The sequence below is a fragment of the Lissotriton helveticus genome, chromosome 11 (genome assembly GCF_964261635.1).
Source record: "Lissotriton helveticus chromosome 11, aLisHel1.1, whole genome shotgun sequence".
Classification (NCBI taxonomy): domain Eukaryota; kingdom Metazoa; phylum Chordata; class Amphibia; order Caudata; family Salamandridae; genus Lissotriton; species Lissotriton helveticus.
In genome coordinates, this window is record NC_136072.1 from 1,158,429,437 (window position 1) to 1,158,450,578 (window position 21,142).

The following is a 21,142-nucleotide window of genomic DNA, read 5'->3' on the forward strand; positions in this document are numbered from 1 at the left end:
CTTTTGAATTCCCCTAGGAGCCAGACAGGATTTGTAAATTTTTCAGCAGCTGCTCCAGAATGCCAGAAAGTGGAGTCATGGGTCTGCGGAGGCTTTGCACTGCTTCTAGAAATGACAGCACGGAGCCATATATTGGTGCCACCCGTGTACGCTGATGTAAGTTTTCTTTTGAAACTTTTCCACACCCTCATGCACCGGTCAATCGTGACAGATCGCAACATCTCTGTGCAAAATCTATCTCAGGAACTACCCGAATGGGAAGCCGGTGGGTGGTGAGAAATATGCAGTAAGATAGAGTATCCATCAGAAAAGTGCTGTAGAAGGGAAGTAACTTGTTCTGATGGATACTTCTAATTGCAGATTCTTCACCCGTTGAATAAATGCCAAAGAGGGTCTGAGGAGTGCACTTACTTCAGGAGTCCGGCAGAACTGAGGGTGCAAAATGGCTTTCACTATAGACTCGAGCACCGAGACAGCGATGTCTGACGAAGGTTCACATGGACTCCCATGTGGCAGCCTGACAGATGTCCAACACAGCAGCAAGTTTCAAAGCCATAGTGGAATGAGCCCAGAGGCCCTCAGAAGGCACCTTCTTAGCCAGGACATAACACAGGACAATCCATCAGAACAAGGCTAGTTTCTGAATCACTTTTCCTTTCTCAGCACCTGTGAATCTAACAAAAAGCTGGTGATCCACCTGGTACTTCTGTGCCCGATCTACGTAAGAGCTTTCATTTGATCCAACTGATGGAAGTCTCGCCTCACTAGAGGGATGTAGTGGAAACAAAAAAGCGAGGAGCCTGATGGACTGCCTCACATGGCAAGGTGATACCACTTCTTTATGAAAGATGCCAGAGTCCTAAGCACCCACCAGTTTGTCAGGGAAAAAGGTGGCACATGGTGGCTGTACTGCCAGCGACAGTAGCTCACTACCACGCCACACAGAAGTAATCTCAATAAGAAAAATTGTCTTAATGGTCAGCACCCTCAGGGAATAGCTGTGCATTGCCTCAAAAGGATTGCACATTAAGAAGGTGAGAACCAATTTAATGCCCCATTGTGGCATGATGAAAGGCATCAACTGACAAATAACCTTTAACAGTGCCAAGAACAAAGCCTTGCCAGGCCAGTTGCAAAATAAACATCAGAACATTCTGCAGGTCCTTGCTCCAGGCTATGAACTTTGCCCAACAACTAGAATATACTGACTTGGTATTTTGGCAGTGAGTCGGCAGGAGAACGCACACCACTGTGGCGGGCAATCAACCTCCATCAGTTGATCAGCTCAGCCTCCATGAATGGAGGTTGTGGAGGATCAGATGTGAATGAAACAGGAAAACCTTTTTAAGAAGTAGACCGTGCGTGGACAACTGCTCGAGTTCAGCAGCTCTGGATGCCACAGTCTCTTGCCCTAATCAAGCCCTACGAGAATAATCTGAGCCCCATCCTTCCTGATCTTCTTCAGTACTCCGGGCAAAGGTAGCAGTGCTGGAAAAGCAGCACTATCGGTGGAATCAATTTGTGAAAATTTGCTACGCGGACTCACTCTTGACCAGAGTGTTTGTCCTGCTGTGACAGCTATCTTTTCTTTTTTTGTTTTTAAACAGGGGTGCCCCCTCATACAGATGTTCTTTCCCAACCTGCTGACTGACATTTCTCCACCTACAACTGTAGCACTGTTTAAATAGTTGTGCTAGTGAAGACAGTGAAATGTACGTCTGCAAGAACAACCCAGCACATACCAGTGGAATACCAGGGGAATGTGTCTCCCAGGAAGCCTTGAAGAGGAAATTCCAGTGTGCAGTAGTAGCAACAATGCAAGTTGTCAGTGGTGGAGAAAAACTTATTCCCAAGTCATGCACCACTGGGCGAAGATGTCTTGAACCACCTCCCGTTGCAGACATGATTCCAATTCTGTTGAATGATATCTCCTGTACTCGGCCACCTTGGCACTTAACCAGCAACGCAAATGATTAGTTGTCAAAGAGATCAATTGGAGAGCCTCTGTGCCTCCTGGCCTGGTCCCCACAAGCGTGCACTACCCTGCTTGTTGCAGAATCACATACCGGTTGTGTTGCCTGTCAGGGCATAAACCGGCATCCACCAAAGATTGATATGGTGCTCTGGTCCCACCAGAGATCAAAGACCCTTGGTTTCCACCTCTTCTACAACACTGTGTCTCCCCCATAAATGATATATCTGCCAGTACTGTGTGCTATTGGCGGGGTTATGGAGAACGGCCTGCAGATGTCAGATTGGTCTCTTCCAGACTCCTCTTAAGGAACGAGGCTGTCACGTGAGGCAAACCCAAGACTGAGTGCACTGCAGCTGGTGGATCAACTGCAGAGCTTGCACGTGCCAAAAAGCACAGGGAACTAGTAGTATTTACAAGGCTTGGAGGCTAGGAAGCCTCAGGACCGTCACCACTGGAACACAGGAGTGAACTCGAAACATCAGGATCATGGCTTACATGGCCCAGGCTCGCTGCGGGCCGCAGAAAGGCCTTCATAGCCACCCGCCCCAGGACGGCCCTGATGAAGGGAATCCGCTGCATCAGCTGCAGATGAGAGTTTGTTTTGCTGATCAAGAACCGGAGAAAGGTATCTGCAGGGGGTTCATAAGTGAAAGCATCGAGCGCTCTTTCAACATCCAGTCATCAGGGTTCGGGATCGGGTATTCCCAACATGTGCGATGGAGCAGGATTACCACCATCACCTTCGCAAACCTGGGGGGCCAAGGTGAGGCCTCAGGGCAGCATGGTAAACAGAAAGTGTTCTGAGTCCAGCATGAAACTAAAGAAGTGCCTGTGGACTCCAGGATGGGCACATGAAAAGAAGCATCTTGCAAGTCCAAGGGAACCATACAGTCCCTCTGATCCAGGCCACAGAGGACCTGGGCAAGAGTCAACTTATTCAACCAAACCTAATAAAAGAAGATTTACAAGAAACTGAAGGTCTAATATCACCCTTTGTCTTTTTTGGGTGCCAATAACTATTGGCAGTAACACCAGAGGCTGCTCTCTGCTTCCGGAACCCTCTCTATTGCCCATTTGGCCAACAGTGACCGACTTGCCTGGACAAGGACGGAGGCATGGCCTGCAAAGTCTGAAAAAACAGTAGGAACAGGCGCGGAGTGGATACAAAAGGGAGGGCATTACCAAGTTCAACAACCTGGAGCCCCTACTGTCTGGAGGTTATTGCTCACCAGCCAGGCAGAAAAATAGGAGTATGCCCCCTGCGGCTGCCCATGGGAGGGGGAATAAGACATCTGAAGTTGAGGAGAGTCATGAGGAGGAAGAGGATTCCCGTCCTTGCTGGTGGCCACAGTCTCTGACGTCACTACGTCTTCTGGTGCCAGAAAAGGGATGTACTAGATGGGACAGCTGCCTTTGGTGAAAGGCAAGACCTCAATGAGAGTATCATCTGAACTTTCGTTACTGCGGGTGGAATTAGCAGGCTGGAGATAGCAAGCATGAAGAGCGATCTGTAGCACGGATGTCTTTGAAGTGCTCCTGTGCAAAATCAGCTTTTTCCCAAAAAGTGCTTAACAAACAAGAGCAGACCAAATGCCCATGTGAACCTGGGTAGTAGACATGCATACAATCACAAAAGTTCACAGGACTCATCTGAAAAAAAAGACACTGGATGAGAACAGCAATATAACTGTAGTGGATATGAAATACAAGAAAGAGGGTAGTATTCGTCCAGCAGATCCCAGAGTGAAGAGCAGATTTATTCACTTTAGACTTTGTCTGTGATTCACCTGAGGATGGTGAATTGGAGCCAAACTAGGAACTGGAGTGGGAGCAGCCCATGGGGAGCAGCCCATGTGACCTGCCTCGTGTCTTGTGCTTGGTGACATAGTTTTGGTTGATCCTAGACAACACAGGCTGATGTTGTGTGGGTCAGTAAACAACATCTGTTTTCTCCAATCATGACACAGTTTGAAGTCTGTGGTGTTGGAGAGAGACATTGTTCTAGCACACTGTCTGATACAACATCTTGGCATCAGTAAGACACCGATGAAAAGATAAGAGTGAAGTTCTGGATGTGGTGAAGAACATCAAAAGAAAGGAGAGGAACTGAGATGTGCACAAAGAAGTGGCACGTATATGCAGCTCTGTGCCATCACTTCCAAATGCAGTGTGAAGCCGCCATGTGGGACCAATTACTGATAAAGTTCTGGATACAGTCTGGCACCTGAGGGAATTTAAAAGGCGAGGCATCTGCGGTTAGAAGTGTCCATCAGCAAAATACCTTAGCTTAACTTATGCTTATTCAAGACTAGAAGATTCTCCTCACAACCCAGACTGAATACTCACCGGGGTGGTGTGTACTGATTCGGAGACAGAAGGTTCTCCTCTATCCGCCTGTAGTTCTGGACCTGGGTTGGGACGGGAATGGGCACGGACTGGCTGTATTTCATGCTCGAGAGGTGGCTCTGCCTGCTGTGAAAACAAGAAGAAAAAGAATGTCTAAACTCAGAACCATCTTTACCGCGCAGCCACCGACAATGAAACCAGGATCCGACTTTACTAGAAATACAGCCTCGAATGGACCTTCCTAACTCATGCAATGCATACGCCAACAGCCAATACATCACCCACCACAACCCTGGTGTACGGAGACCACCACAGCCATAAGAGAGTCATTCATACTGCCTGCTAATCCATGCTCAAACGACCAGCACATGATGCACAATAACTAATGTAATAATGTAATGTAATTTGTATACTTGTAAAGCGCACTGTTGCCAGCCGGCGTCCTGGCGCTGTATACCGCTGGGGAACCCGTCCTGGCTTTCCCTGTGGGATGGTCCCTGCTGGGAATCCCCAAGGTGGAGCCAGGCATACCCGGCGTTGATGGGGCCTTTGTGGAGATTAGGCTAGCTAATGCCCAGAGTTGCCAAGTGGGACCCCTGGTTAGAGTAGGCACCAAGGCGAGAATTATCGAGTCCGCAGACCCTGGTCCACGGCCCTGCCGCGTCGGGAATCGAACCCTGGTCCCGGGCCGACTTCTGCTTCCGGGTCTGCCGCCGCTAACCAGTGAGCCATACCACTCCACAATAAACTTGCGGTTTCAACAGTCAACATATGACCTACCATAACCCCGGTAACTGGAGCAGCGACAGTCAACCCACGATAGAGAGCACACCAGTTAAACCATCCCCGAACAGTCAGAAAATTAAGCACTTCACTCCCAGAATTCAGGTTCAACAGCCACTAACCAACCAATGAAAACCCTAGGAATGTATACTCCAACATGTGATCAGTTGTATCTGCTGTTGATACAACATCCAAAGGCAGCGCTTGAGGCACGGTACCCCTAGAATCCAAGTTGTTTTTGTAAGAAGTCATGAGAAAAGGTGTGACTCTTCATCCTGTTGTGCACTGTGCAAGGGCGCCAACTCCATATTAGGTTGTTTCCGCACAGCAGGTTCTATTATGTATGGAGAGTAATGATAAATTAAGTGCTTAATGCGCTGTTAAGAAATCAAAAAAGAAGGCAGCTGCTGAAAATAAACGCGCTTCTAGGGAGGAGGGCGGGCACAAGTGAATCTACAGCACTACATGCTACCAATAGATGTTTACAAGAGAAGTAACATGTTCCGTTCATAGCATATGGTGTTGTAGATACATATACTTAGCACAGTCTGTTAAGCAGGACCCTCCGAATGCAGAGGCTTGCATGTAGAAGAAGCTCTTAACACCGTCTGTCCCACCATGGCTTCTTGACGGACTAAAATATCTACACCGAAGCACTTAGTAAATGTTGTGGCGTTGACTAGATGGCTGCGTTACAAATATCCCATTATAGGGTGTTTCCCAAAAGAGCCATGTTTGCTCCCCTTTTATGGATGCAGTGTCACCCTAGGTGGAGCAGACAGAACCCTATTTGATTTAAAATAGCAGGTCTGAATACATTCGCCGAGCTACTGAGCTATTCCAGCTTTAGATGTGGTCTGTCCTTTTTGCAGCTTTGCAAAAGTGAGAAATAGCTGATTTGATCTTTGAAATGCTTTGGTTCTAGCTATGTAGTACATAAGAGCTCTTTTAATATGCAGTGTGCGAAGTCTCTCTCCGCAACGGATTCTGAGTGCTGAAAGAAAACTTGGCGCTCTATGGTTTTGCTGAGGTGAAAAGATGGCATCTTACGAAGAATGTTATAACTGGTTCTAAGAGCTTCCTATCCTTGTGTACCTGTTTGTAAGGCTCTTGTATAGTTAGCTGGCAGCTCACTAACTTTAAGAGCGGAAACAGCTACTAAGATCTCCACCTTGCTTGACAGACATTGAAGGGGGGTTAAAGCACAGCCTCCAAAGGTGGCGACATGAGCTTTGGGAGGACTACATTCAGGTTCCACATAGGAGCAGGAGGGTCTCTTGGGGGAACTACCCCTTTGAGGTCCTCCATGAAAGCTTTAATAACTGGAATTCAAAAAATGGCCTGGTACTCCCTTTTTTGCATGAGGGCTACAACAGCAGCTAAACGCAAACAAATTGATTTTATTGGCAAGGCCTGCTTTCTGTAAATGCAAAAGGTAGGCAATACTGTCCCGTACTAAAAGTTTTAAGAGATCTAAATTCACAGAAGCACAGCGGGAAACGAACATTTTGCCATATAAGGTGTCCGAGGATTGGTCTGAGGGAGCCATCCTTTTTGGGGAATTAGGAAGCAGAGGGAGCAGACTCTGCTAACTTGTTGTTGTGGGTCGCACTCACTTTATGGCACCATTCTGCAGGAAGGCGAGCACGTCCTCTCGAAGAAGCAACACATGTTCTGTGCCGAGAGCGTGTGACCAAGTGAAGGGGTTGTGTGCAGTTCTAGGCAACACGTGTCAGACGTAATGATCTCCCAGGGAAGGAGAAAATCGCATAACCTCCCTCCGCCGACAGATGATGGGTGAACAGGATGGATGACGTCAGTGCTCGGCTGGGGCAGTCCCTTCACTTCAGCTACTTTTATCCCTGCTCCTACTCGACCCTATGTCGGTGCCAGGACTCTAGTCGCTTCCGGGTTGCTGGTGGAAGGACTGCTGCTGCATCTGATAAGAGCAGTTGCTTGAGGGGGGTTGTGTTTGCTCCCCTCCTGGGTAGGTGTTTTCTAAAGGAGCCCCTGAATGTAGTGGCTTGAAGGGCTCTTATTGATTTGACTGTATCTGCACATTTCCTTTTCTTTTCAAGCTTCACATCAACCTGAGACCTGAAGAGGGTGCTCCCTGTCAAATGAGAGTTGGGGAGATGGTGTTGAACCCCGGGCTTGGACTCTGACATTCAAAGTCACTCATGTCTTCTGAGTGAAAGGCGTGTGTTGATGCCTGTGGATGCTGTATCCTCAGTGTCCAAGGTGCAATGGATGTCGGCATGAGATATCACCTTGCCCTCGGCTACGGTCTGTTCCTCACCAACCCTACACTGTTTTGGAAGATACTGAAGCAGCTCTTGCATTTCCTCCCATTCTGCACTGTTGTAGCGCAAAAGAAGTGCCGCAGAATTAGCAATCCACCAATGAGATGCCACTCCAACAGCCACCCTTTTACCAACCACTTCAATCTTTTAGCTTTCCTTGTGTAGAGAAGGAGCATTGCCAGTGCTTTCTGCAGAAGTGTGCCTGAAAGCAGTGTGGACGACTTGAAAATCAGGTGTAACCAACCCACTAAAAAAGACTGGGTCATCAGGAGAGGTTTTGAATTTCTTTCTAACCTGGGAGTTTCATCTCTCGTTCTGACCTGTTCTTTAAAATGTTCAGGGACGGACTTTAACATAGAAAGGATCTGCACGCTGCGCTCCGTTTTAGTTTCTAGAATGAAATCGCCCTCCTCTGTGATAAGCATGTTCACCTTGTGGTGCTACGCAGCCACCTCGTGAAACGCTGGCATGTCATCAGGGGTGATACGGGATAGTGTTCTATGTTTGGGTCCCCTGGGGGATCGATAGCACAATAATGCCATGGATTGTTTCTGGGGCTGTGTTCTGAAGGCTCGCAATGACTTGTTGATGAAGGTGTGTTTGGCGAGGCTTTGCCTGTAAGTGGATGGATAAACAGGCGTTTTTGTCTGGCATCCAGTTCCTGGTAGAGTGGTTCCTCCTCTGTAGGCTTTGATGGTCTTTTGTCTTCAGCATCGACGCATCGAGTGTGTTTTGGGCCTCAGAGGTTTCAGTGTCATAAGGCTCTTCACCACCAGTGCCGAAGGAGTCTTCGATGCCTGCTTCTTAATGGACTGAAGTGGCTCGATGCCTCTGGGACAGCTTGGGCTCGACGGGCACTGGAGGTCGATGCCCTCTGCGGTTGTCTTGATCGACTCCAAAGACGTGCTTGACTGCGAAGGTTCGTGCCGGAGCAGACCAAAGCCTAAAGGTGATGCAGGCCGTCGTCTCGGTGTTTGCGCTTGCTCAGGGTTGAACACCTAACTCCCTTGGAAGCGGTGCTCTTCCTCGGCATGGGTCTTTTTTCAGGAGCCCTGGCTAGGAGATGTGGGCTTCAGGGACCGGAGGCATACTTGAGGCCAGGGCACTGTCTAGGAGTGCAGCCCAGTCTTCAGCGTAGGGATGAATTTCTCCATTGATGGTCTTCGGACTCACTGAAAGATACCGTCTCCGGGCTGTGTGGTGGTTGTGACACCAGAAGCCTCCACAGGCCTGCCTCCTGCTGCTCCTCAGTGCCCAGGGGTCTTCGTCCACGGAGAAGTACCCTCCTGTTACATTTGATGGTGAGCCAAGCGCTGCTCCTTCTGATAACGGAGAGTCTGAATGGGCCTGAAGGCGAGGGACACAGTGCTTCATCCAGTTACACACCTAATGATGATGATGATGATCTGCCCATGGGCACTTGGAGTGGCAGCGCAGGCAAGCCTGAAAGGGTTTCAGTTCCATCACTCACGCAGCGTTCTTGGATGGAGATGGACTGAAGGTTGTTCGCAGCCCTAAAGGGGAGCAAGGGTTCGATATCTGAGGACGTCACCAATGATCTTTTGATGTTGATTCAGTCCTAAAGTGTCAAGGAAACTATGACACTAGTCGTAGTTAAAACTGACACTCAAAGATCAGGAAGTTTACCGAAGAGGCCCAATGAAAACACAAGTTCCAAACACAACACCCTTGGAGCCCTCTGAGTGCACGTCTGAACCCGATGGCGGATAAAAATATCCAATATGGGGTTGGCGTCCATGCACAATGCACAACAGGAGAAGAAGTCACACCATATCCTGTGAGTCGAGAGACTTCTCCGAACAAAAACAGCTTGCAAAGGTCTGAGTCAAACACAAGGTGGCGGAAGCATGCCAATGATGGGTATCTATAGCAACACATGCTACAAACATTTGTTTAAACAGTGTTTACTTGACACAGTAATGGTCTGGTCTTCATTCCAGTCTCACTATAGACCAGACCATCTCTGCTTGTAGGCGATATTCACAAAAAGCCTTGGCAAAACATGTACACATCACCCTGCCTGGCCTGCTACACTGGTCACATCTAGATGCAGAGTTCTGTGTCTGTGTAACTTGAATACAGATCTACAATAGAAGCAGTATTAGGCAATACAGGGAGGAGGCGGCACGCGATTTCAAGAGACTGGAAGGCTGGTGAGAGGTTGAAACCACTAACAGGTTCCGAGCAGACCTCTTGCTCTGCCCGGAGGTAAGAACAGAGACTGAGTGATGAGGGTTTGCTTCTGGCTGGTTTTCTTACCCTGATGGGCTGGATGTTCCACTGTATGGAGGCGACGGGGAGGGAGTTCGGGCCTGAACCTCCAGACCTGCAGACGTGACCATAGAACTGCTGGAGAAAAGAGAAGAAAAGAATGTGACCTACAGACATTACTGTGACAGGTAGAGCAGCATTTGGAGGTGGAACTTGGGAGCTAACAAGGGCAGATCTTGGGAAGCTCATAAGACAGCTTATCCCAGTGCAATTCTGGTCTCAAGGAACAGGTTTTAATTTCTTGACATCACTACAGGTCCAGAGGTAACCAGAACAACTCTTGGGTGGGTGTATAGGACATCTCTTGGGTCTGCTGTGCTGAGAGGGGTGTCCTATGCATCGCCAGGGCAAAGTATGAACAAGTGTAGGAGCATATGCATTCAGGAGATGATACCAAGGGCAGCTCTGGAAGTAGGTTCGCGGACCGTGTGAATGGGCGGCTTGTGGGACTTTAAAGCTATTCCATGGTAAATGGAGGAAGGATGTGATGTGTACGACATCCTGTGAGACACACAGCACAGGGAAGACCTTACAAAGCACAGAGGTAATTGGGGGAAGATGTGCTACCAATATAATTGTCGGAGTCTTGACAGAGGACAGCAGAACACCCCTGAGTGAGACGCCGTGCACATCTGGAGGGAAAAGCAGAACAGCCTTTGTGGTAGGTACAACTGCCGGGTGTAGGGTCCCATGCAATTCCCGTGGTGGCAGGGCAACTCGAGAATACTGCAATCCATAATACACTGTTGCCCTATTCATATCTACAAATAACTAGTCCACAAAATATTGATGCCTGCCAGGCAAGGCATTTCACGGCCAGATAATGTCCCTTTGTGGCTTTTAGAAACCAAAGGGATCCATTTGGACCGAGCATGGCCTGGCCTGAACAAGTCCCACCCATTGGGGATTCTGGTTTAATTAAATCTGAAATGAATTCTGTACTTCATCAGTGTAGAACACTTACCCGCTGTACATCAGACAGTCTTGGGTTGGTTTCACTCCTGCAGCCTCAGCCGCGATTTCACCTGGAATTTTCAAATACAGCATTATCCTTTCACCCTTAAAAATTGCTCAATTTGTATTCACAGAAGCATTTAGCAAAGCAGACTTTACTAGAGCTGGGCACGGAGAGTGCGCCTCTAATTCTGTCTCAGCTTCGGCTCTTCCTGACACATTTCTCCCAGAAGAGGGCTTGAATAATCTACAAACAGGTTCTGGATTAGCCGAGTCTGAAGGTGACACTTTACATGTCTTCTTTTACATAGAAGTTCATATTTAGTAGCCTTGAAATTTATTCTGAGGAAAGCAGATGACACCCAAACATTGCACTGAACAAAATTGGGCCCTTGCAGAAGAAATAGGGCCATTTCCTGGGTGCAAAACCTTAGAAAAAGTTCTTCAGAGAAGGCTACTAAAGCTCAACTACTTCACCTCTCACAGAGCATCACTCAGCTGACATAGCAAAGATCTTTTTTAAACAAGCTTTGACAACAGCACACCCTTAAAATATTTTCAATCCGATTGGGAGTTATACAGACTTTAATTGTTACAATTAACTCAACCACGGAATTATCCCGCTCGTCCGTTTCCCAGCAGCATTTAGGAGGGCAGAGAAAGCCAACATAACACCGCGTCGTTCCTTCCTTGCTTGCGAGGACTTGCCTGCAGTCATAGTATCTATGCAGGCGGAGGCATGCAGCTACAGCGAAGCTCCAGAGACGCTGTCAGCAAACAATTCAGAACAGGGAGCTGCAACACGAGTCAATCTCTCTAGGGAAGGAGACACTTTCCTAAATGAGACATCCAACCACTCTGAATATTTCTTAAATTGGACCGGCTGTGCAGGCCAACTCAAAGGGTGAGCCGTCTAGGTTTGCGCAAACCTGGAAAACACCACGAGTGCATCCATGGCGAGGACAGATCAGGGAAGTCACTAATTATTGGAGAACAAACAACCAAGGGCGAGCTTCAACTGCCCTCATTAACCCAAACCGATGAGGTTACACTACGCATAGCAATCCGTTGTCTGCTTCCACTTATCAGGATTCTTGGCAAATTCAACCTTTACAAATAAAATGTAATCTCAAAATGTCAAAGCTAGCTTCAGGCCCAAGATGGTTTTCCTCTTCTTTCACTTTTTGCTTCTTTCAGTTGCACTTTTATTGAAAGCGCTTTACAAAATGTTTGGAAGGCAATGCATGGCGCTAATAGACAGGAAATCCGACAAGAAAAAAATCGATGATGCACATTTCCAGAAGTGAAAGAAACAGCTGTGATGAACCACTGTGACAGAAAAACTGTAAATATTTATATGCAAAGTTAAAATTCCCAAGAAGTCATGCTTCCAGCTCTACAGCAGATGAGGGCTGGGTGACATGGGTTCCGAAATGTGTAAAACAGGACGTCGCTAACACACAAAGCGGTAAAATATCGGGGTGTTGTATGTTGCACTGTCCAGGCAGCATTTAAAGTCTGTGAAGCAAAAGCTTCTAACAAACAGCTCAGTATGAAATGAGAAACAAGGGGAGCCCGAAGATTCATGGAATTGGGAGCCCAGATATTAACATGAGCACAAGGTGCACCAGGGCCATGTCACGGCAGCGTAACACCCCAGGACATCAGAAACAGGGCCCATCAAGGGAACCCCCAATGTGATCACACCCTAAAAAAGCAGACCTGCAGCTTTAAGAAGAGAAGAAATTGTTTTACACACGGTCAAAATCAAGACTTTAGAATGAAAGTACGAATATCGAAATCCCACCGTAGAGCCCCAAAGGTGAGGGACAACCCCTTGGAGAGACTATTATTACAAAGCTACCAGTGTGGATGGTGAAGCAGAGAAAGAAAGATGATCACCCAGGCAACGTAAACTGAGCAAAATGCATTGGAGGAGCTACTCTGGAACTGTTCTGTGTATATGCTAGAGGTTCCCAGGGTGGACAATCTTCACCCACAATAGCACTACTAGACGCGACACTAGCGTATATTCCACCAGGGTCCAAAGTGATAGTGGGAGGCGACCTCAACTGCACTTATGAACCCTTAGATGATGAGAAGGTGCTCGGGTTCAGTGCAGAGGACTGGAGGCAGTCCATTCCCTTTCTCAATTTAAAGCCTATTAAGAAGTGGACGGCTAGAGCAATACAAATGAATGCTCTAACGTTAGAACATCATTTACGGGCTCTCAATGGGAGGACTGCTTCAGATTCCAACGGGGCAATGACATATAATAGAATAGGTTGTCCGACACGAATAGATTATATATTAATGGACATTCGATCATGGGGCAGCCTAGTAGATATGGTGGTGAGGCAATCACAGGACAGTGACCATAACTCACTTTGTATGAGATTTATATGGGGGAGTAAGGCCAAAACAAGTAGTAGTCCTAAGATGATCACCAAAGAAGTAATCCCCACAAATTGCAACCGAAAGTTAAAATGGAGTAGGGTACGTTGCGAAGAAGAAAAACTAAATAGCATTAAAGACCTGGTACAAGTAGAGATCAGAGAGTTAACATCCAGTAGTTTAGCACAGCTTAATGCCCCAGATTTTAAACCAATAGATTCTTATAAGAATCTAATAGACAACATTGGAGTGTTTTTTAATATAGAGGTGTGCAAGGGACCCAGTACTTCAAATCGTAAACCCTCGAGTGGTACCCCTTGGTATACTACTGAATGCAGGGAAAAGAGGAAGTCTATAATAACTTCCATTAAAAGAAAGGACCCGCTAGCAGTAAGATTAGCCAGGAAGGAGTACAGTAGGAGTATTAAAGTAGCTAAGAGGGTCTGGGAGGAGGACCATTGGCAGCAACTTAAATCTGCTGCCAAAGTAAAAGACTCAACCCTGTTTTGGAACTTGGTTAACAAACTGAATAGAAGAGGGGTGGAGCCAATATTAAACCATAGAACGGAACAGCAGTGGCACAACCATTTTTTTAAAATTGTACTATGGGACAGTAGGGCTAGGGCAATCGACAGGGGCTTATAATAATCACAGTATGGAGAAACAAGTGCCGACAGAAGCCTTTGCTCCCCGGGAAGTGCAGGATGTTATTTTAAATATAATACCAGGAAAGGCGGCAGGCCCGGATGGGCTGCCGGGTGACTTACTTCTGCACGACCCAAAACTATGGTCCGACCTCATTGCACGTATAATGAATTTAATCATGTATGGACACCCTGTCCCCGAATCATGGAAAGGTGCAGAGGTTATAACCATATATAAAAAAGGTGACAGAGAGGACCCTGCCAACTACAGACCTATAAGTTTAATTGATACAATTCAGAAGGTAGTTGGCAGGGTCATAATTAATAGAATAGGGACATGGCTAAATGATGACAATATTCTGACCCACTTTCAAGCGGGCTTCAGGAAAAATGTGGGCACGATGGACCAGGTTTTCCGGTTCTGTGCAGTATACTGGAAATCTGTGTCCATCGCAAAGGGTACCCTATATTTGGCCTTTATAGACTTAAAAACTGCATTTGATGTAATCCCCCGTGATAAGCTCTGGAAGGTCTTGTTGGACATGGAGTTCCCGTGCCAACTTTTGCAGTTTGTTGTTAGGCTCCACGAAGATACTTATGCCAGAATCCGGTGGGTAGTCAAGGTCAGTAAACAGGGAGGGTGCCAGTCAGCAGAGGGGTCCGCCAGGGCTGTGTTATGGCTCCGATATTGTTCTCCCTCTTCATCAATGGGGTGGTAGACCATTTGAGGGAGGACCCTGCGGATGCTCCAGTCCTGGCTGGGGAGAAAACACCTACCCTCCTCTTTGCTGACGACACCCTCCTGATGTCCAAAACCCCATCGGGTTTACAGAAACTCCTCGATCGTTTTAGTATGTTTTGTGTTGAGCGAGGGCTAATTATTAATATCACCAAAACGAAGCTGATGGTGCTATCTTATAAAGAAAAGGCTAGGAAAGTTCATCTCACCTTAAATGGGGCTGCTTTAGAGGTGGTGGAAGAATTTGACTATTTGGGAGTCAGGTTATGTAACAACATGAAATGGGACTCACATTTAGCAAAAATGCTCCTAAATCTCAAAAGGGTTTCTGGAGTAATCCTGAGGAACCAGCGCCTATCCATTAGTAGGCCAATAGCACCGGCCCTTGCAGTATATGAGGGAAAGGCGTTAGCTTCGGCAGTTTATGGTTCCGAATTATGGGGAGGAGAGGATACGATGGATTTGGTAAGAGCTGAGAATAAGTTTGTGAGAGACTTAGTATCGCTCCCCTACTCGACCCCTCTGAAACCCCTTTTTAATGACATGGGCAAGCGATCAATTGCGGATATAGTACGCCTCCGCCCCTTGCTGTTCTGGGTGCGCCTGAGAAGGACACCAGAATTGGCAAACTTTGCTTTGGTGTTGGACGAGTTGATTAACTTGAATGCCTCAAACAAAATAAAGTGGCTCAATAAATTAAGACAGCTGGTGATGAGTCTAGGCATGGCAGAATTTTGGGTTTCCCAGTCACCTCCCCACAAACAAATTGTTAACAAAAATTATTGGGAATGGGTAGAGGCTGAGGAGCTAAAAAGCACAAAGTGGGGGCCATTGACTAACCAATTTTTGGATCATAAGCCAACTAGGAAGTTAGAGCCCCTTCTGGATTACATTCAAATCCCTAGAGATAGATCCCTCTTCTTAAAGTTGAGATATGGTATACTCCCCCTGAAAATGTTTACAGCGGGGTGGAAACGAGCGAGGGATCATGATGCCACTTGTCCAGGCTGCCCATGCACGAAAGAATCTCTACCCCATTTTTTGTTTGCTTGTAGGGCTTAAAAGTTCCCTAGAGCAAGATGGTTAAAATCTGTGTGCAGAGAGATGGGTGTTAGAGATTTTAGGATTGCATTACGTATCCTTTTAACTGATACAACTTCCATGTTTATTGTCTGTGGGGTTGCAAAGTATCTTTCTAGCGCTTGGCTTATACGGACTAGGCTACTAGATAATATTAAAAAATAAAAACCCCCACCTTATGTAGATATATGAACATATTGAAAATGCACTTTAGCCCTCTGTAATTATTCCTTTTTACTGTATAGAGTTTTTTTTTTTAATTATTATTAAAATGAAATGAATGTAATACTTTGTATATTGGTTTTATGTTCAGTAAATGTCTGTACTTTTATGATGTGAATATATCGAATAAAGTATTACAACAATGCATTGCAGTGTCTGGCAGCCAAATATGAAAAAGAACTCCTGCCAAAGGAGACACATGGAGAGAAAGAAGGCCTGAGCGCCGGGCTGAAGCCTAGCAAAGGACAGGTTCAAGGCTCTGCAAACTTTAGATTGCAGATTCACAGACTAGTCTTAGGAAAAGCCCGGAGAACAAAACAGAGGAGTTTGATAAAGGGCTTCTGTGCATCTGTACCTCCGGGTCTAGATAGCGCTATATAACCTTCGCAAATCAAATAAACTAAAAACTGTTTTTTCCTGAACGCTGAGACCTGAGCAACATGGCTGATGACCCGTGGAGCTGCTTGACAGCTCATGAGGAGTCTGGCCCTGGTTTCCCCCTTGACCGTCGCCCACCCAGCCGGACATTGGGCATTGTTCCTCCTCGTCTCCCCGCTTTTTCCCCTTCCTCCTACGAATTATTGAAACATTGTTCATGTGCACTGTTCTTTACTATACTCTTGTATCTGATGTAACTTGTAACGCAACGATCCTAAATGTAAAGCGCTCTGATACCCTCTTGGGTCAAGTTTGCGCTATATAAAACTTTATAAATAAATCAATCTTATGCCACTACAGAGCTCTATCTGCATTTTTAGCGTTTCCTTACAGAAGTTTTCCAATTTGCTTTTGAGGGTTAGTTGTGGGCAATATTTGGGTTTAAGAATTGAGAAGCTTCCATCTGAGGCTATCATTATTTGAAAAGCTGCAATCTTTAGGGTGTTGAGAGTGGCTTAGAATAAAGTGCCTAATACAACACTGAAAACCAAACGGAACTCTTTCACCGACGCGCTGCACCGTTTTTAGAACGATTCGGCATCTCTACCTTTGAGCCCTTATTTATCAGTGATGAAGGCAAAGCTAATCCCCTCAATGACCTTTGGCCCTCCTGCATTCCAAGGAAACTATCTACCTGACTTGATACTGCCCAATATTCTCTTTATCTGCCACTTTGCAAACGACCTTAGTGATTTACTCACGCCAGATTACATTAGAATTTAACCAACTGCAGCACAAGTACATGGTCATGGTGTACTTTCCTATAACCGCCATCACATTAAAAACATGAAAAAACAATCTGTAGCTTTAAATTGCTAGGCTACATTTTTGCGCGAGTCTTTGAAACAATTTTAACTTTCTAACCAATGCAAATATTTGGAATACACATCACATTTAGTTTGCAACCAAACCACTGGTACTTGAAAGTAGAACACAGATTGTGCAGAGTTTAAGCAAAATATGTTTTTTAACATTTAATTGATAACTATGTCATAGGCTTGCTCCCATCTTCCCTTGTATTTATCCCCCCACTTTAACTGTAACATTAAGAAATACATTTCTTTGTGTCTGGAAAGGCTGCCGCATGTGGTCCGCGTACGCCTGTGTCGGCTGATAGCACGGGTAGAGGATTGGTTTACGATGGAGAATCTAGGAAGGCCCCATTGCCCGAGGAGTTGGACCTAGAGCCCTGCCTGACATGCAGCGCACCAGTGACACGGCCGGGCCTGGCTGGCATTCAATGCTGGTGATACTGGTGCCACCCTCAGAGGTAATGTGATGGCCACGCAAAGTCACAGGTCTGTCCGCATCTTGCTTCAGGCAGCAGGACCTGGCTCCAGAGACCCATGGCCGCCCCCTTGCCCTTCAGGACAACTTGGAAAGGTAAAACCGTAGGATCGCGGACAGGACTGGCCTCCTAAAGCCACTCGCATCCGGGTAAGATGTCCATGATCTCAAACTAGGTGTGGGGTCTTCAACAATAAAATGAACAAACACTAAAGATGTCAAGTCCACCCTCGGTGACGTGGTGGGGAGCAAGGAGCGGGGGCCTGCAGACACAGCACCAGCCGTGAGATGAGGCCATCTCACCCAGTGGGTTTCACAAAACAGCTTTGCCACCTGGTGTTCACCCTGGCGATGGAATCTGGGCAGACACGCCCTACAAACGTACGGCCTGGTCTCCATGAGGCAGAGCTGGTAATCTTAGGGGAATGACTCTTCTATGGAGGAGATTGGCACCCCTGGACAGCGAGTCCCAAGTGCCATCGAAAGGCATTTGCTTGCCTTTCGATAATAATGTATGTCATGGATATGACCCAGCGTGCTTCAGACTGCTTCTATGTCTCACTCCATGTATGGATGGGACCATAAGGGTGAGCAGCAGGCCGCAGCACTGCTGGCGCGTCTAGTCCTATTGCTTCTGCTCATGTAAAGTGCGTTTTGCCCCCTTTTAACTTAATTTTAAATGTACTTGCTTGCTTTGTTTACCCTGAATAATTGCTTTTCTTGATTGCTTCTGCTCGTGTAGAGCGCTCTCATACCTCTAGCCAGCGCTATATAAAACCTTTCGAAGAAATAAATACATAAATAGTCCTAATAATAGTAAAAATAAGAGTAAAAATACTCTTCACACGGTGTGTGGTGGGAGCTCGCTGGGGGTGTGAATACACTCGGATGTACATAAACACCTGGACAGATGTCAGGGAGGAAGATAGATACTTCAACAAGAAGAACCATTATCAGCCCCAATGAATGATCGTATAAGGTTCCTTACATCACATGACCCCAAACTCACTAACCGTACATGAAGAGATGATGGCCCCAGCAAGGGCCCTGTCCTCAGAAACAGCATTTGTTCGCATTGGACTGGGGGAAGGGGGCTGGAAGGGTTTATGTGTGAGGGTTTAGGGGTAAGACGTAAAGGGTGTAAAAATATGGGGTAACATGGAGAAGGCAACGTGTTATGGGTACAGATAAGAGGTTAATAGCTCAAGTTAAGGGGGAGAGGACTAAGGGTAAGGGGTTACGGGTAGGGAGTAAGGGTGGAAGTTAAGAGCCATGGGTTTAAAGTTAAGGGGTACAGGTAAGGGGTACAGGTAAGGCCTACTGTGTAAAGTTATGGGTAAGTGGAAACAATTAAAGGTGCAGGTATAAGTGGTTAACTGTGTAAAGGTGAGGGGTAGGTGTAATTCGTAAAAGGTAGGAGATTATGGGTAGGGTTAAGGAGTTAACAGGGTGGACCGAGGGGGAGTGGCTGAGCTCTCTTGCTCTGTGCACAAGAAGGAGCTGTCGTTTTCCAAGTGTCCACGAGAGGGCTCTGTTGACCCACGGATCCTCACCCGTTACCAGTTTAGACTCATCCCAGGGCGCCCAGTGGTGGCTGTGAGTGCCCCGCCCCCTCCCAATGATTTTACAACATGGGCCCTCTTCACAGGGGTCGGTGGAGGGGGCCCTCTTCACAGGGGTCGGTGGAGGGGGCCCTCTTCACAGGGGTCGGTGGAGAGGGCCCCACAGGGGTCGGTGGAGGGGGCCCTCTTCACAGGGGTCGGTGGAGGGGGCCCTCTTCACAGGGGTCGGTGGAGGGGGCCCTCTTCACAGGGGTTGGTGGAGAGGGTCCCCACAGGGGTCGGTGGAGGGGGCCCTCTTCACAGGGGTCGGTGGAGGGGGCCCTCTTCACAGGGGTCGGTGGAGGGGGCCCTCTTCACAGGGGTCGGTGGAGGGGGCCCTCTTCACAGGGGTCGGTGGAGGGGGCCCTCTTCACAGGGGTCAGTGGAGAGGGCCCCCACAGGAGTCGGTGGAGGGGGCCCTCTTCACAGGGGTCAGTGGAGAGGGCCCCCACAGGGGTCGGTGGAGGGGGCCCTCTTCACAGGGGTCGGTGGAGGGGGCCCTCTTCACAGGGTCGGTGGAGGGGGCCCTCTTCACAAGGGTCGGTGGAGAGGGCCCCCACAGGGGTCGGTGGAGAGGGCCCCCACAGGGGTCGGTGGAGGGGGCCCTCTTCACAGGGGTCGGTGGAGGGGGCCCTCTTCACAAGGGTCGGTGGAGAGGGCCCCCACAGGGGTCGGTGGAGGGGGCCCTCTTCACAGGGGTCGGTGGAGGGGGCCCTCTTCACAGGGGTCGGTGGAGGGGGCCCTCTTCACAGGGGTCGGTGGAGAGGGCCCCCACAGGGGTCGGTGGAGAGGGCCCTCTTCACAGGGGTCGGTGGAGAGGGCCCCCACAGGGGTCGGTGGAGGGGGCCCCCACAGGGGTCGGTGGAGGGGGCCCTCTTCACAGGGGTCGGTGGAGAGGGCCCCCACAGGGGTCGGTGGAGAGGGTCACCACAGGGGTCGGTGGAGAGGGCCCCCCACAGGGGTCGATGGAGAGGGACCCCCACAGGGGTCGGTGGAGAGGGCCCCCACAGGGGTCGGTGGAGAGGGCCCCCACAGGGGTCGGTGGAGAGGGCCCCCACAGGGGTCGGTGGAGAAGGCCCCCACAGGGGTCGGTGGAGAGGGCCCCCAGCGCTCGGCTGACCTGATTTACAAGGACACTTACTTGGGAACTGGGCGGGCACCATCACGAAGTCGTCGGTGTCGCAGGAGGAGTTCTTGCTGCTGCTTCCGGCCGAGCCCTTGGAGTCCTGCAGGAAGCCCGGCGAGTCCTGCAGAGGGGAGGGCAGGGTCTTCTCCTGCAGGGGCTGCAGGTCCCCCAGAGACTGGTGGGTCAGGAAAAGAAAGGCAGGGGTCAGGGGGCGTCCAGCGAACCACAGACAGACACAAGTTTATGGAACTTACTCGGGTGGGTTCCTTGTGAGGTGAGCCCACAACAAAGAAAGAAGTCAGAGTGCACAAGACTTGGCATACACAGCGGATAAATCATGGCCCCGCCCCTTGGCTCGAACCCCTGATGGTCTCCATCTTCATGAGCTGCAAGAGCGCCCAGAAGCAGCTCCTGGATCAGGTCGGCGCTTCCCACTAAACACTTTGTGGCAGCAGAACGTGGCTGGCACAGGAGCTCTGCGTGGCACTGAGCCCACGAGGGGCACCTGGCACCAGCGCCACCCAGCACACAGCACACAGCCTCTGGAAGCAGCACCCCAAAAACACCTCTAGAGGCAGGACCACTGTGCAGGACCTGACAAGCACCCCTGCCTCTGGAAGACGCACCCCAAAACATCTCTAGAGGCAGGACCACTGTGCAGGACCTGACAAGCACCCCTGCCTCTGGAAGCAGGACCCCAAAACATCTCTAGAGCGAGGACCACTGTGCAGGACCTGACAAGCACCCACGCCTCTGGAAGCAGCATCCCAAAACATCTCTAGAGCGAGGACCACTGTGCAAGACCTGCCCAAGCACCCCTTTCGGCAGTCAAGCCTTACACCGTGCACAACATCTGTCCCAAACAATCCACGTGGGTGCACTGGACCACCAGGTGGTACACGGCTCAAGAACCCACGCGGCAGGTGAAACTCTATGACATTATACCACACACAGTATC

At 48.6% G+C, this 21,142-nt stretch overlaps 1 protein-coding gene across 2 annotated transcripts in view; it reads right to left on the reverse strand.

Annotated features, from left to right (window-relative positions):
• Nucleotides 1-21,142, reverse strand: part of ULK1 (unc-51 like autophagy activating kinase 1) — a 235,814-nt gene that overhangs the window by 34,386 nt on the left and 180,286 nt on the right. For both annotated transcript variants that reach the window (XM_078667977.1, XM_078667978.1), the window contains 4 exons: nt 20,200-20,359; nt 10,664-10,724; nt 9,688-9,777; nt 4,322-4,447 (listed from right to left, as the gene is read on the reverse strand). In XM_078667977.1, coding sequence (XP_078524103.1) covers nt 4,322-4,447; nt 9,688-9,777; nt 10,664-10,724; nt 20,200-20,359 — 437 coding nt within the window. The remainder of the gene's footprint in view (nt 1-4,321; nt 4,448-9,687; nt 9,778-10,663; nt 10,725-20,199; nt 20,360-21,142) is intronic.